The following is a 17,835-nucleotide window of genomic DNA, read 5'->3' on the forward strand; positions in this document are numbered from 1 at the left end:
TATGGCCTAAAACAAGCTCCTAGACAGTAGTGCAAGAAATTTGACAGTTTTATGCATAGAATTGGGTTCAAGAGATGTGAAGCTGGTCACTATTACTATGTTAAGTTTTTGACAATTCTTACATCATTTTACTGTTGTATGTGGATGATATGCTTATTGTAGGGTTTAGCATTAAGGAGATTAATAATTTGAAGAAGCAATTGTCAAAACAGTTTGCAATGAAGGATTTGGGAGCTGCAAAGCAAATCCTTGGTATGAGAATTATTAGAAACAAGGCTAATGGTACATTGAAGCTTTCACAGTCAAAGTATGTGAAGAAAGTTCTCAGCTGGTTCAACGTGAATAAAGCTAAACTAGTGAGCACGCCCTTGGGTAGTCATTTCAAACTGAGCAAAGAGTAGTCACTGAAGATAGAAGAAGAAAGAGACCATATGAGCAAGGTACCCTATGCCTCAGCTATTGACAGCTTGATGTATGTTATGATGTGTACAAGGTCAGACATCGCACATACAGTAGTTATGAGCAGATTCATGAGTAAGCTAGGAAAGCAGCATTGGAAGGCAGTTAAGTGGAAAAAAAAAAAAAAAAAACAACAAGACAAAACCCTAATCACCAAAAACGGTTTCTATATCCTGCGTACATGATTCACAATGAACTACAAAATAGGCCAAAACTGTTGGCCCAAACCTCCACTCTATGGACTAAGCCTTAAAAAATCTCCCATTAAAAATCACGTAACATTTTTTCGAGTCGGGTCGGGTCGTCAATCGAATCAAACACAATTAGACTCCACAAAACCCAACAGAGATGTATTCATATCATGTCACTTACTAAATCATACTTAAGTAACTGTATACAATTATTTTAAGTGAGTTATGTGTAATACACATTACATGAACAAATATTCTCTTCCTATTGACAGTTATTTGTTGCCAATATGCACAAAAGCCCAATGTAAGCCTCAATATATATATATATATATATACATATGCTTTTTTTTTTCTTTTTTTTTTTCTGTTTTAGAAAAATGTATATTCATATACACCGGCATTAGACTTACATTTATTTAATATTATTTTTCTATATATATATATATATATTAAAAAAAAAAAGTGGATAAAAGTTGAGAAAATTTTGATTTCTAGATTGAAAGTTGAGTTATTGAATGGTAAGAAAATTCCTAGGCAGCACTCATCTGATTCGCATATCGGATCCAAAATTAGTCGGCATTGTGGACGGCACGTGTACAGACTACGGAACAGACCAAGTTAACATTCAAGGATCCAAAATACTACTTGTGAAAGATCTTTTAAGCACAGCTTTCTCACTTTCTTTCCTGTAGCCGCATAAGACAAGCACGTGGTCTTAAGAAGAAGAAGATGAAGGGAAGTCAGGTGTGTTTGGCGTGGCAATACGTTGAACCGTGTACGTAGCAAAAGGGCGTATCTAGAGACAATCACATAACGACACCTACGTCTTTCAATTCTCGGAACCCGCCGGCCTTGTCTTCTTCTTGGAAAAGTTGCCAATATTAATTTTTCAGAAACTGCATAGAACTTCAGGCCCAGCAAGACCGTGCATGAGTAGTCCATCACAATCCTCTACAGCTAGCCTTGTCCCATGGGTTGGGTAACCCTGACCGTAAGTTTCACATTATGAAATGGTTTTAAATTTCTTTTGCTATCGATTTGAAAAAAAAAAAAAAAAAAAAAAAAAAAAATCCAGGGAAAAAAAAACAAACTCTCATACCTTTTTCTCCAAACAAATCTCGCTTTCACGAGAAAATTTTCAACGATGCTGAATGCAGCATAGATGGTAACATCACTATTATTTGCCCATGCTGTAACTATCCTATATACAAAGTCAGTGCGACCTAATGCATGCATATATGCTCAACTTGGTTTGGTTCAACGTTCACAATTTCCATCATGCATGCTTGAGGACAAAAATTGCGTCCAACTGTTCACACGCTAGTAGTGCACATCCCAAGCCAACTTCATGAAGCCGCCGGACAAGATGAGGGGAAAACAAATTGCTCCAACTTAACCAAAATCAAATAGTCAAACCTTCCCAGTTCGTACGTAGTGCCTTTTTTTTTCACCAGTGAAAAGTAGTGCTCTGTTGATTATACCGACCAGTTTAATCCTTGAGGGGGAAAAATTGATAATCAACCTTTGGTATAGAACCGTCTAAGACTCTTTGCCCATCCCATTTGTTTTAATAAATATTTTTTTTTTGGGGTTATAAAGTATAAAGTTATCGTTAAAAATTATTATTATTATTATTATTTTTACAAACAAACACACACAAGAGAGAGAAAAATAAATTCTAATATAAATGCATATACCATAACTCCACTCAAAAGGCATGATAACTTTTAATGAAAGGTGGAACTTAATAAGCAAAAACTTATTATTGATTGAGGGAGAGAAAACGGGGAAAAAATTTTTGGAGTTTGACAATTCTCTTGAGTCCACCAAAACTCCATATACTATCTCCCCAAATTGGGGAGAAAATAGGATGAAAAACAAGTTTTACTTTTTTGGACAAAAATTACCCTAAGCTCAGCAAAGTTACGTTTAGATTTCAAATAGTTTTCCTTCTTTCTTTTTCTTTTTTTGACTTTTTCTTATCTTGTCTCGTTTGTTTCTCTCTCACTTTTTTTTGGGTGCTCATTTGTTTCTTTTTTCATGGTCACGGTTAGGGATGGCAATGGGATGTGGTAGAACCAAAGGATGGGGTCTTCATCTTTTGTCTTATCCCATCCCTGCCCTACCCCCGCATAATGGGAAAATTTTTCTTGCCCCATGCATCACTATCCCCTAGGGCCCTGTGAAGCCCTGCCCCATCCCGTGAAACCTTACTTCTTGTTAATTTTCCTCACAACTATAACATATATATTTTTTAATAATGAAACTTATTTCATTAATAAAAATATATTTGAAATTACAAATAAATTTATCCCATCAAATCAAACCAATTTTTAGCAAAAATTGAATACAAATGTTTAATAAGACAATATCACAAAAAAAAGAAAAATTTCATAGTATAACACATAACAAAATAATACAAACTCCTAATACATGACAAAATAAAAATTGCCTACTTCTTCAACAATAATTTCCACTTTCTTCTGTCATGATTCAATAGTATACAAATTTGTTTCTAACAAAGACAAAAGAAAACATTGAAAAATCAGAGGTTCGTGATGCACAAGAGTCCAAAATTAGTACCTTATTTCCAATCTTGCTAAAGAGAAAAGAGAGACAGAGCTACGTTAGGTACAGGGGTTTCAGATGAACCCCCTGACTTGAAAAAAAAAAATCATATATATAAAATATTTTTTTATTAATTTAATTACCCTTAAAAATATTTTAGCACAACTTAGCTTAAATCTTGCACACCCTGATCACAAATCAATTTAGCATAAAAATCAAACAACATGGATCAGCTTATCCCAAAACTAATTAACAATACAAATCACTCTCCCTTTCTCTCATGAATCTCATTTCATCTCTATTAATCTCTATCTGACTTTCTATATATCTCTGACTCTAAGAGTAAAATGTGAGTGTTTTTGAGTTTTGAATGTCTCTCTTTATTATAAATATATATTATATACATGTGTGTGTGTGTTTGATACTAATTTTGTGCATTATTTTTTTTTTTTGATATAATGTTATTTGTGTGAATTGTGATGTGTGTGAAGATGTACATGTATAGTATAAAGGCAAAAAACCCATTTTAGTCCCGACATTTTCACGCGATTCCCACTTTGGTCCCTATTTTTTATTTTCACCGCTTTTAGTCCATCTTTTGAAAAATGCATTCCGTTTTAGTCCTTACCATTACTCATTTAACAGAAATATCCTACGTGGCAAACGGTCCAACAGTAAATGCTGATGTGTTCATTAAAATAATATTAAAAAAATTATTTACATTTTTTAAAATGCCACATCAGCAGAGAAAAGAAAATTAATTTATAATTATTCTAACCTAATTATTTTTTAAAAAAAGAAGAGAAATTAGTTAAATTAATTTTTTTTTTTGGAAGAACATCAAGAACTTAGAACTATGTGTTCTTCATTTTCTTTCCCAACTAAGCTTGCCCATAAAATTAAAAATTAAAAATTTACTTTTCTTTTCTTGCATTTTCTTAGCAACCAAACCCATAAAATCACTCAGATTTACAAAATAAACAGACATACCCATAAAAATTTACAAAACACAAACATTCAACAAGATTTTCTTATGCTTTGAAACCAAACACAAAAAACACAAAACTCAAACCCAAATTTTCGGCCTCTATGCACACCACAAACCTAGAAATCAACATTGGAATACAACATTACCACAAACCCAAAAATCAACTAGAGCAACAAAACTCACAACCCACAAACCCATCGTTGGAATACATATCTCCACCACGATCTGCACCACTGAGCTGAGAGATAGAGAGATAAAAGAGAGAGACTTACCGATCTGAGATAGAGAGACAATGATTTGTGAGTTATAGAGAGTTTGAGCGGAGATGAGATTATGAGATTAGAGAGTTTGGGGTCATCTTGGCTTCACAACCACTGATCTGGGCTCTAATATCGAATCGGTGACTGGGGTTTCGTACAACGGAGCCATATAGAATCGACGACTATGGTGAGTTATTGAATTGGTGGACCTTCGCGATGAGTTTTCTTTCTTTGACGGCAGCGGTGACCTCACTGAGTCTTGAACGAGTTCGACAGCAACGACCTTAACACTGAGATTTGATAGAGTTTGGGTCAGATTGGAGTTTGGCAGTCGGTGGAGATGAGATTTTTAGAGTTTGGGTCTGAGAGAGATTTCGTCGAGGGTGAAGAGAGAAAGAGAGAATTAGAGATAAAGAGAGTTTAGAGATGAGATTAAAGAAAAAGAAAAAGAATTAAGGTTAAAGAAAATTTGATTTGATATGAGATTTGGGAAGCTAATTTTTGTGTTTGTGTTTGTTTTTTAATTAGATATTAAAAAAAAAACTATTTTTCAATTAGATTTAAGTTTTGTTTTTTAATTTATTTTCTTTTTTGGTATCAATTTCCTGGCATGGCTTCTTATAAAAAAATTAAAATGCTGATGTGGCATATAAAAATGCCAAATAATATTTTTTTAATAATATTTTAATCACCACATTAGCGCCACGTCAGCTAATAGGGTGTTCCGTTTGCCACTTAGGACTTTGCTGTTAGGGCACTGATGGTAGGGACAAAAACGAGATCGCCTTTTTAATTTAAGGGACTAAAAGCGGTGAAAATAAAAGATAGGTACCAAAGTGGGAATCATGTGAAAATATAGAGACGAAAATGAGTTTTTCGCCTAGTATAAATATACTATAGCCTTATATAATTTAATAACCAAGAAATACAAAGAATTTGTTACATGTGTATATTATTATGATGCTATAATAACTTTTTGTTATAAAACTAGAGATTCAATAAAAAAAAAGAAAGAAAGAAAGTAAACTTAGTGATTGTTAAATGTATTATTTATGTATGGATGAGTGTGGTTATGTGGGTTAATAATTAATATAAGGTCAATAATTTATGAAATAACTAATAAATAATGACAACTACACAAAAATAAAAATGTTATACAGACTTAACAAAATAAAATGGTTACATCTACATTGACAATAGATAATGACAATTGATAATAAACTATTATGTGACGATTTCAAAATATGAAAACTTGTAGAAAGAAATTATAAAATTTCATATATGTGTTTTTTTTTTTTCCCAATAACACAATATATTCAAGTTATCTTTTTATTAAAATTTGTTTAATTTAAGTTTCCTAATGACCCCCTCAAGAAAATACCTAGAGCCGCCACTGGTTAGGTAATATAAAACAAGTTAATATTGATATGTTTGTTTAAATAGTAGAGTTTTAGGAAATGAAAAATTTATAATTATAATCCTTATTAACATGTGATGGGCGGGGTGGGTCTAAAAAATCTAAACCCATCCTTATCCCGCCTTGTGGTGTAAGGCTAAAATCTCATCCCATGCCTGCCCCACAACCTTTGTGGGGCAGAAAAAACCCGCACTGTAGAAAGTGGGGAGGGGCTAGTCAAGTGGAGCAGGGTGGAACGTGGCAGGGCAAAATTGTCAAGTAATAGTTTTGGTTATTTATTTTAAATAAAGTGCCTATTTATACACAATTTTTTTAATAAAAAACAATGCCTTGTTTTTTGTTTTATCTAATGATGACATAATGGTAAATTTATATCTCTATTTTCTATTATTTTATTTTTTTCTCAGCCAAACAAATAAGTTTTTATTCTCTCAACCAAATACATATTAGAGAAAACTAAATCTTTTTTATCTTTCTACTTTTCTATCCTTTTGTTTTTCAACAATATCTACAAGGGAGAACTCAACAAATCTGTAAGTTAGAGCTGTCCGTCCAATCCAACTTTGACTCAAAGGGTCACAGGAGACTTCAAAAAGTAGACTATAACCGAGTAACTGGTTTGGGTAGTTCGCGGGTTTGGTAAAAAGGTGCCCATTAGCTCAACCTGCAAAATTTGAATCTTTTATAGTTGAATTGTGACATGAATTAATTGGTTTCTAAGATTTTTTAAAATTTATCAAAAAAAAAAAAAAAAGATTTTTTAAAACTTAGGGTTGCTATGCTCTCTCTCACTATGTGGAAAGCTTGACCTCAATGACGCACCGAGCATGTCAGCTCATCTCGATAATGACGACGACTAGTTATGGAGAATAATTACAGAGCAATTTGGTTGGATCTCAACACCAATACCCCGGACTTGGTCTTCATGATTAGATATTTTTACTTTATTTTAATAAGTGCTAGATATGTGTTTGCACTTTTAAAAAGATTGAAAATATGATACAAAAATTTTGTAAATTTGCTACTTGGGCTTTATGCTTTTGTTGGTTACGGAGATTTACCATACCCAACTTATCTGAGCTCGACTGACCACCTGCAGGTGTTGCAAACAAAACCCATAAAATCTGCTGGACGACCATAAGTCAAAGAGTTCACCACCCAAAGGGATTGGGTTGAGTGGCATGTTAAACCCTAACCTGAGCCCAATTCACCCGTGAGATTACCCCTAATTTTAGGGGTATCCTTATACTTGTTTGCGATATATTATTGCTTTTAAATTAATTTAGATATGTTTTCCAATCTTTTTAAGGGTTATTACTTATTTTAAAAACCTAAAATAGGTATAAAATATGCCAACAATTATATTAAATTTATTTAAATAATTATTGTGTCCCCCTCATGTCGTGTCCTAGACATTCAATAATTATTGTGCAACACGTACCCCGTGTCTAGTTCGTGCTTCTAAGCATAAAATGATAAAAACTTCTATGTTAAATGAGTAAAAAAAGACGTCTAAAACTTACTAGAGGATTAAAAAAAAAGAAGAAGCTCAAAATACAGCTTTTTAAAATTTTACTGGTTTTTAAGTAGAAGTATACTTTTGCCATTCTTATTTTTCAAGGTCTATAAACCAATGAAAATAAGCTTTTCCAAAACTATCACTAAACCGGATATACCCAAAGTATAAACAATGCAATTCTGCACATGTAGGGTGCATACTGCATACTTCAAGACAAATATCTTAAGCATAGCTGATGCAAGAGTCATTAAACATGAGGGCCAAAAACAAAGGACAGCCAACAAAAATAAAATTTAACCCTCCATATTTGGCCAAAGAGTACCAATGTTTTTTGTTTGTTTGGCTTGAGAGGAGAAAGCATCGATGGTAGAATACAGTGTGCTTTTGTAATTAATGAATTGCCAGATAATAATAATGTGAAAGGCTAAAAGCCCTAATGTAGATCAGAACTGTCATCACTTACAGTCCTTCCAATTTTAGCCCATAACTTTTTATTGCTCGTGGAGATTCAAAAAAGTGCCTGCAACAGGAAGAAATAATCATGGAATTGTACGCTGATAGAGGGGCAATGCTCCCAATGCTTCGCGTTCTGCCCTTTCTTTCTTAACCTGCCATTAAGCCATTCCAAAATGTATCTAAGCTAAGATTCAAAGTACATAAACACATCATATTTAGACAACATTGGTAATAACTGAATTTTTTTAAAAGGCATCATCTAGGTAAATTAAGGACATGAAACTTTCTGTATTGGCACAAAGTGTGAGGAGAAACGGAGAAAAGGTTAGGCAAACATCTAGGTAATTGGATATTTCTGAGTCCAGTGTTTATAAAAGCATCAAAGCACACTTAAAACATTTTGGGGTCCTAGAGTTAGGCACAAAGCACAAGCACACCCCTGGTTAAAGTAAAGTTCACATTTTTCAAATATAATATATAATATCTAATAGAAAGATTGGTTTTTTTTTAAGCATCTATTAGAAAGATTGATAACATATAATTATTTTTGATAGGTAATAACATATCACAAGGGAAAAATGTCATGACACCCCTTAAACTTTAAGGTAGTGACCATTACAACCCCTGAACTTTTAATTTGGCCAGTTTACTCCTTAAACTTCACATATCCAAATTGATACTTCTATCACTTTGCTGTTAAAATACTTAACAGTCAACTCACATCACATGAAAGAAAAAAAGAAAGGGAGAGAGAGAGGATATACCCCATAGCCCCCTACAACTCCAACCCCCCACCAAACTACACAGAATATCTAATAGATGTGAAAGTAACCACAAAACAGGTGGAAAATAAATCCCAAATAGAGCAACCCAGATTTCTAGCATAAATTGACCAACATTGTTCCTAATTTCATTTTTTTGTTGATGAATTGTTCCAAATTACATTGTTAATGTTATTTTAGACATATTAAAGAGACAATTATTCTGGACATTAATTTGACAAAACCAAAAGAAGAAAACCTCCATAGCCAAAACTTCATCTCCTCAATTGGTGTTGTATGGTGGACATAATTCTGATGGGAATGGGAGTAGATTCAGTTGATTGGGTGAGTGCAGATTTTGCAGGCAAAACACTGACCCAAAATTTTACACCACCACAAAATACCACCATACCCATCAGCCAAAAGCCCTGATGGCCGCCACCATAAATCACTGTCCCACTAACTCCGAAACCCCAACCCAAACCCCTCTCCTCTATCTTCTTTAACAATGCTACCATCTTCATTGTTGAGAAGATGAAAGAAAAGTGATGAGAAAAAAAATAATAATAATAAAAAAATAAACGTAGATCTGCAGAGGGATGACAAGCCCACACAAGGCAGTTACGTGCAGAAAACCAAAAAACTGAACCCATAAACAGTGGTGGTGGGTTCAACCAGTAGTCACCAACTCCAAAACCTTGATCCTCTTTCTCTCTCAAAAAATTGGACCCTAGCTCTCTCTCTCTCTCTCTCAATTGGATGCTTTGGCTTTTTTTTTTTTTTTCCTTTCATGTGCTTGCCATGTGAGTTGATGTTAGGAACCTAATCCCTATTGTCCTAAGGTTGCTGGTGGATGTTGCGTCTACTTAGTTAGCATTGTAATCAGTTAGTGTAAAGCCATGTGCAGCTTATGCTTAATTAGATAGTGCATGTGCTTAAAAAGAAGTAGTTAAGGTTTAATTGGAGGTTAGGCACAGTTAGTTACAGAGTTAGTTTGACTAATCTTGCCCTATTCTCTTATGCTACACTTGTATAAATAGGCAGCTGCCTCTTGTAATCTCATTAAGCAAAATAATAACCAAGTTCTTACTCTCTTAGCCCTCAATTCTTCCTCTCTTTTTCTTAAATTGGCACACATGTGTAATTCAAGGAGTAAATTGGCCAAATTAAAAGTTTAGGAGGTGTCAAGACATTTTTCCCTAATAATAATAATAAGAAAAAGTAAACAAACTATCAATAGTAATATATTTTTCCTATATTAACTCAAAAGGATAGTGCAATTGCACAAAAATTTCAAGTTCAAATTTTACATAAGCAATTTCAATTTCTTAGATTCTAATATAGTATGAATGAAAACAATTATCAATGGACAATATGATAGTAATCTAAACATAACATTTTATATAATTCTCTTGCGCTTTATGCACAAGAAAATTATATAATTGTGACAGTTATGATCAAAATGATATGTATGGTTTTGTCAATATATATCTAAAAAGGCAAAAAGCCCAAGTACAGTAAATTATCCTTATTTGTGTCTTTTGACATGTAACAAAACAATGATTGTGTAGTAAACTGTAAATTTTGTACAATAAAATAATGGTCCATGCCATTTCCCTCAAAATCTTTTAATGATTTGCATATTTTTTAACCAAAAATAAAAAGCACTCTAAAGCATGCTTTGTGATTCTTCAAAAAGTTCCACAAAAGCACGCCTGAAGTGCTCTTCATTAACTGACTTCACTTCAACCAAGCAAAGTGCTTGGACTTTTGGGCTTTGAGTTTTGAGCTTTAAGTGCTCCTAAGCGTGCTTTTGAAAACAATGAATGTCTACATATATTTTTTGAAAAGTACACTGAATGACTATATCGCAAGCTCAAATGCGAAGTATTCATCCAAAAAAAAAAAAAGGTTAACGTCCAACGAAATCCCAAGTATAGTCAAAATCCAAATATGATCGACCAATCTGCTAGTTAAAAATTCAGACGTTTGTCATAATAGTCAAAGCAAGCCACATCACTAACATGTAAAAAAGACAGTTCCTAATTGGTTTCTTCAACTATTCAATCATCAACTAAGGAAGACTAACAAAAGACAAAGTATAGGCTGGTATGATGCACATTAGAGGAAAATATATTTGCTAAAAACAAAGCAATAAAATTTAGTTTGAAGAAGTACTCACAAGAGCTAGCATATCCTTAAGATAGCTCCTAAATGGTGTTTGCAATGCCTGCATAATTAAAACACATAAGCAAGGTTGTTTCTTGAAGATCTGATTGTAACATGTTTATTAGATGATTCTCAAAGATGGCCAAAAATCAGTAAAAATGCCATAAAATGATTGAGATCCACCTTGAATGCACATAACTTTATGAATACGTTCAAAAAGCTTCCAAAGTATGTTCATGTTTTACCCCATTTTCAGGTAAAACAGCTTCCAATGTGCATAGTGATGTGAAGGGAGAAAATTTACTTTTTACAACAAAAAGTGCTCTGTTCTATGGTAACACTCCAAGATGTGATCTAAGTAACCATGGCATTTTGTTTTTGACCAATAAACAAGGGAATAAATTGATCTATACAACCATTAAAAAATGAAAAAAGAAGAAGAAGAAGAGAACAATTCATTAATCATTAGGATCACAGAAATCACCGCCCAAATTACACATCATATAGATCTTGATGGGAGTTATAAACACCCTTATAGACTTGGGAACTTGATGGGGAGTTGGATCATATAAATTATGGTATCTGGATAAGGATTTTAAAATTTGTGCACATACGTTGAATTGCCAAAAGGCTCATCATTTTTAAGAATACCGAGTTAGGTTCTTCCCCTACTATTCTCTTTTTTATTATTATTATTATTATTATTATTATTTTTTAATTGGGCGCTATCATATAGCTTTGTATTGGCTAAAGTTCACAAGTTTTAGATTTTAAAAAATTAAATAGATATAATGAGGGAGGTGGACTCAAACCCCGGACCTCTCCATTGGAAACACCAAGGGCTGCCAGTTGAGCTACAGATAAACTATTACATCAATTATTAACTGAAAACTTAAAAAGAAAAAAAAAACATTCATTAACAAGGAATCTAAAAATTTGACAACCGCCATACCATTATTTTTTTTGCAAAATTTTCAAGTTATATTCATCATACTTCAAATCTTTCAATGACATATAAAATCTTTTGACTTCTAAGTAATAATATGTTCAAACAGATTGCTGAACTTGTATAACGAGCTACAAAAATTAGAGTTGATTTGAATATTTAACAAAGGAAGCAGAAATTTGAGGGTTGAATGATTGAGAAAAAAGAACCTGAAGATCCTGAGGAAGGTACTCGTGCTTCATAGAGAGATCCATAGCGCGCTTGAGCCTCTGGTTTCTGGCGTCCACGATTTCTCGAGGGAGACGATCCAGAGCCTCCTTTATGTCCAAATCTTCCTTCGGATCGTACAGATCTTCAAATCTCAGTCCTTTTCACATACAACAAAAATTTTTATTATTATTATTATTATTATTATTATTTTTTAATTGGGCGCTATCATATAGCTTTGTATTGGCTAAAGTTCACAAGTTTTAGATTTTAAAAAATTAAATAGATATAATGAGGGAGGTGGACTCAAACCCCGGACCTCTCCATTGGAAACACCAAGGGCTGCCAGTTGAGCTACAGATAAACTATTACATCAATTATTAACTGAAAACTTAAAAAGAAAAAAAAAACATTCATTAACAAGGAATCTAAAAATTTGACAACCGCCATACCATTATTTTTTTTGCAAAATTTTCAAGTTATATTCATCATACTTCAAATCTTTCAATGACATATAAAATCTTTTGACTTCTAAGTAATAATATGTTCAAACAGATTGCTGAACTTGTATAACGAGCTACAAAAATTAGAGTTGATTTGAATATTTAACAAAGGAAGCAGAAATTTGAGGGTTGAATGATTGAGAAAAAAGAACCTGAAGATCCTGAGGAAGGTACTCGTGCTTCATAGAGAGATCCATAGCGCGCTTGAGCCTCTGGTTTCTGGCGTCCACGATTTCTCGAGGGAGACGATCCAGAGCCTCCTTTATGTCCAAATCTTCCTTCGGATCGTACAGATCTTCAAATCTCAGTCCTTTTCACATACAACAAAAATCAATCAGCATCATCATCATTTCCAAACCACCACAAACCCTAACATATGGATAATAATTATACTGATAATACACAAACACCTATCTATACGTATAGTCAGAGAGGGAGAGAGAGACTGACCGTAATTGCGGAGGCGCTGAGAGACGGTTTTCATGTGTTGCTTGGCGAACCAGTTCTTGTTAGGGTTCAACAGAGCTTGCAACCACGACGGCGATGCCATTGCTTTGCCGATCAATTCTTCTAGGGTTTCTACCCAGAACCAGTTCGCTCTCTTTCAGCTCAGCTTGTTTTGCCTTTGTAAAATGATATGAGAAATGAAATGGAAATGGAAGTTGTAACAACTGAGGAGAGTCAAGGCCTCTATCAGGGGCCGGCGTTATTTGTTGTAATGGGCTTTGTGTCCCGAAACTAGTTTAAAGTGTGGGCTTGGCCCAAAATGGGTTTCATAGTCGTTAAAGAGTGATTGATACTAAGTCCTAGAAGACATGGGCTGGGTTTTTAAGAGTTTTTACTGTAGATTGTGGATTACGTTTAGTTTGGAGGCAGAGGGCCTGTAACTGCCGTTGTGGGCTTAACTGTGGGGTACTGTTAGTAGTGAATTTTCCGTTGCCAATGACGGTTAAGTTGGCAAAGCTCGAATGCTTCGCTTAAAAGGTCGAGGTTTGAGTCCCACTACCGATAGTCCTCTTTGGTGGGTGATTTATAAGTCTATTATAAGTCCTCTCTGAAGCCTGTGACTTGCTTTGACCTTGATATAGGGTAGCCTCTCCCTTGCCTAAACTTTTGTTTACCAAAAAAAAAAAAATCTTGCTATTGGTAAAGAGAATAATATTTACCATTGCAAAGCTAGCAGATGCACATGAGACCCATCAAACAGAAATAACACCCAAAAAAAAAAACTAAACACATGATTTGTCGTCCGTAAACAAAAAGCTAGCTGAAAAAAAAAAAGTGGTACTCGCAAAATGTTATGAGACCCACAAACAGTGAAATAAAAAAGCAAGAAGCACCATCGCACACCCTTGATGCGATGATCACTCTATAAGTATAAGTGTTTGTGGGGTGTGGGAGAAAAAGGCCGGAGTTCAAGTCTCTAGGAGAGAACTTCACACACATATACATTTAGATTAAGTTAGAGTAAAATTTTTATCTTGTAAAAAAATAAAAAATAAAAAATAAAAAATAAAAAATAAAAATGCTAAAAATTAGCCCCCAAAGAAAAAGGAGTGTGCTTCAAAAAAATTTATTCATGGTAACTTCGGGCCTGTTTGTTACCATTGTTTAAACAAAAGTTTTCAGTGTTTAAATAACATTATACGTATTTTCACACACTTTTTCACCCACACATATTTCTAAAAAATACAAATAAAATTATTAGAACAACATTACCAAACGGACCCTAATTTGCATGGTATTTATTAAAAAAATATTATAATTTTGGTAATTTTTATTTTAAATGTGTTACAAGCTTAAAGCTAAAAGTTAAGTGGCTTGGAAAAAAAAAAAAAAAAAGAGAAAAAATTGAAACAAAAAGTAAAAAGCAAAAAACAAATAAGCAAAAGTGAAATGCATCTTATTAGGTAAGAGGTTCAGAGCTAGAATTCAGAGCTAGAGGTAGAGGTAGGCATATTTTTTTACCCTTTGGAATGGTTGCATGACTTGCACATGCAAGAAGAGTAGATGAAATAGTAAAGGATGCTTAAATTGGATTCTTAGCAAAGAAATAGATATTGTATACGGTTAGTCAACCTCTACAAATCCTCCTTTTGAAACATACCACTACAAATACCAATCAATATCAAACTACACTAGCCAATAGCCATACCAAGTGATATCAGACATTTCAAATCATATAATAATACTAGCTATATAATAAAAAACACTGTAGTTGTGTCTAATGGTTACATTAAATCGCAACAATTTTTTAAATAGACACAAAAATTGTTGTTATCAACTTTTACTCTACTGCTTTATCAATCTTTTAGATAGACACAAAAGCTTAATAGTTGATATCATTTTTTTTTTCTTTTTTTTTTTTTTGAGAAAACATTTTTTTCCTCTTTTGATTTGTACGTTTTGTAATTTTCTTTTTCTTGATATTTGATATATTGCAACGGCACGTTAGTTTTTGATTCTAAATAGACAAGTCCCATCTAATAGAATTCTATGGCAACAACAGTAGTATAGAACCATAAGTAAGTCTCATTTTTTTTAGAAGAATAAGTCTCATGTCTCTCATCTAATAGCCATATATAGAAAAATTAAAATTAAAAAACCGTTGACAATTGACAAATGCAAGATAAAAATAAAATGGATAAAAACAAATTAAAAAGGGTCAGTAATTCATCCCCCCAAAAAAAATGATCATAGATAAGAACGGATAAAACGTAACGGCTGTGGTAATTGTCCCTTTTGGAGATAAAATTGATAATTATGTTGACATGCAAAATACTCCCACCAAAGCAAAAAATCAGCAACAAAAATCCTTTTACTTCATTTCACGGATATTAAAAAAAAAATCCCTCATAAATAAACCCAAAAAGATTCACTAATCAAATACTCACACACTTTCTCAAAAAAAAAAAAAAAAAATCTCATCATACAAATTCTTATATTAATAAATTCTGCATTAAAAATTGATAGATACATTAACCCAATTCATAATATTCAACTTTTATACTCATTGGTTCTATGCTACAACAATTGGTTGATGGTTTATTTATTTATTTATGAATTCTTTTTTATAATCATCTTTTCTCTCTTACCAACATGGTTACAAACATAGTTGTCAAAACATTAATTGTATTGTGAATCGATTTTTGATTTTTTCGTATTGTGTATTGGAAGATATACAAATACTTAATATAATTTATAAGAGATTATAGATATACATATATATAGAGTATATTCATTATAAATTTTGAATATTTTCAACTAATGGATAATTTATTCATCACTTATATAATAATATTTAAAAATATAACTAAATAAATCAAACTAGCACATGTTTATAACATACACATTAAAATTGCTTAGATTTAATCTTCTCAAAAACCTATAAAAAAAAAAAAAAAAAAAGAGCTTAAATTCAAAAGTGATAATATATTACAAATGAACCAAAAATAAAAATTTATTTTCATCATAATTGTGTAATCAACCCTGTGGGGGGAAAAGGCCCAGTCTAATGTAGTGGGCCTAGAGCCCCATGCAAGGATTACTGTACGTCCTAAGAGAATGAGAGGTAAAGGTAAGGCCCATCTGAAAGAGGGACCCTCAGAAAGAAAAGTGATTACAATCCGAAGAGGTCGTCTTCTGTCTGAAGAGATTATATTTCTCTGACGCGAATAGTATGGATCAATTGAACGTATAAAAGGTCAAAATGATCTTCCAAGGACTCCTCCTGATCAAGATAAGCTTTGAGTATACTTGGAGACGATAAGGATGAAGAAATATCTAAAGAAAAAGCTGCTACCACCGTATTTAATGCTCTGTAGCAACTTTTCTGGCCGCATTTATATGGAGAAAACTCCTGAACAGTGTAACCTCACCTACCGTCACTCACACAGAGCTAAAGGAGATGCTTGACATGACATATACTCAAGTAGGCACACGGATGAGGTACAAGTGGACGATGGAGATGAGGAGAAGGGAGGATATATAAAGGAAGGAGGCTCCTGAGCAAAGAGGGGGAGAACGAGGGAGAAGAGAAAAAAAGCTTTATTGTAACCCTAAGATCTGTATTCACCACATAATCAATAATATGCCTCTTCGGACACCAATTTTTTACGTGTGAATTCATTTTGGTTTATGCTTGAGGGTTGTGATTAATTTTTGTCGATTCCATAATTAATCTAACTCTTTCACCCATTCTCTACAAATTTATTGTTTTGGGCTTGGGCCACAAATCCTAACCCTACAAACCCCATGGAAGTTAATGCTATCATCACATTTATCATTTTGCAAACTTATTTCTTCATTAAAATTTTCTTCATCGTCATTAGCCTTTTAAATAAAAAATATTTATTCTTGGCATTCTAGTGTACGCTTGGTAACTGTTTTTTCCCCCTTATTTTCTATTTCTAAAAACAATTTTCTATTTTTGAGACTAAAAAACTTGTTTGACAACCCAAAATGGACAGGAAACAAAAATTGTTCTCAAAACTCAATTTGTGAAGGAAACTGAAAACATGCAAGAGGCTGTTTTCAGTTTCTAATTTTCAAAAGTTAATGAAAATACGCATTTAATTTAATGAATCTGTCTCATTTAATGAGTTAGCATTAGAGTTTAAATCCTAGTAACAACATATTTTAGTATTTTTTAGTTTTTTTTTTTCAAAAAACTATATTTTTAATTTCAACTTACCAAACATATTTTTGATTTCAAAAATACAAGAAAATTGTTTTTTCATTATATTTCCAAAAAAAAGTTTTTGAAAATAAAAACAAAAATTTTATTGTGGGGGAGTTTTTTGCTTCAAGGAAACTCATGTGTACTCCTAGGCAAATTTTTGCTCTTTGTCCCACATTGGAAGGGTTTCCTTCCTCCTAAGGCATGAACCAATGGCAATAGAGTACACATAGTTACCTAAACCCTAAACCCTAAATTTGCCTAGGAGTACACATGAGTTTCCTTGAAGCAAAAAACTCTCCCATAGTTACCAAACATAACCATAGTTTCTTGGACTTATAACAATAATAACAAAAATAAAAAATAAAATAATTATATTGTCAATTAATATCTTATTCATGGTGTAAGGACTGGCTTGGTGGCCCAAGCCCAAAATGTAAGGGATGTTGGCCCAATGAGCCCGGTATAATAAATTTGTAGAGAGTGGGTAAAAGAACTAGGCCTTAATGAATTTGACAACGGCTAGTATGGATTCAAGAGATGATCAAGCAAGAACAAGACACATAAGACTAAATGAATTCACTGTCCGAAGAGGCAAATCTTGTTATAAATCAATAAAACTGATTGCAATTGCTACTTTGATTACTGCAATATTCTCTCTCTATTTTTCCGATCCCTCTCTTATGGAGGGTTTTTTACATTATATAGATCCT

At 33.0% G+C, this 17,835-nt stretch overlaps 1 protein-coding gene across 1 annotated transcript; it reads right to left on the reverse strand.

Moving 5' to 3' along the window:
* Positions 1 to 7,685: 7,685 nt before the first annotated feature.
* Positions 7,686 to 13,114, reverse strand: LOC112029505 (cytochrome b-c1 complex subunit 7-2, mitochondrial). Its single transcript, XM_024062189.2, has 4 exons — positions 12,895 to 13,114; positions 12,597 to 12,754; positions 10,802 to 10,849; positions 7,686 to 8,010 (listed from the first exon to the last, which is right to left on the reverse strand). Exons 1-4 carry the CDS (start codon positions 12,992 to 12,994, stop codon positions 7,942 to 7,944), a joined length of 375 nt encoding a protein of 124 aa, XP_023917957.1. The 5' UTR covers positions 12,995 to 13,114; the 3' UTR covers positions 7,686 to 7,941.
* Positions 13,115 to 17,835: the final 4,721 nt, after the last annotated feature.

The sequence above is a fragment of the Quercus suber genome, unplaced genomic scaffold (assembly GCF_002906115.3).
Source record: "Quercus suber isolate HL8 unplaced genomic scaffold, Cork oak 2.0 scaffold_159, whole genome shotgun sequence".
NCBI lineage: Eukaryota > Viridiplantae > Streptophyta > Magnoliopsida > Fagales > Fagaceae > Quercus > Quercus suber.

Bases quoted from the DNA above. Each gene is read 5' to 3' on its own strand.
- LOC112029505 (XM_024062189.2), bottom strand. From the start codon at position 12,994: ATGGCATCGCCGTCGTGGTTGCAAGCTCTGTTGAACCCTAACAAGAAC. The intron at 12,755-12,894 runs GTCAGTCTCTCT...GTATGTGAAAAG, and splicing joins TCAGCGCCTCCGCAATTACG to GACTGAGATTTGAAGATCTG. The intron at 10,850-12,596 runs GTTCTTTTTTCT...TTAATTATGCAG, and splicing joins ACCTTCCTCAGGATCTTCAG to GCATTGCAAACACCATTTAG.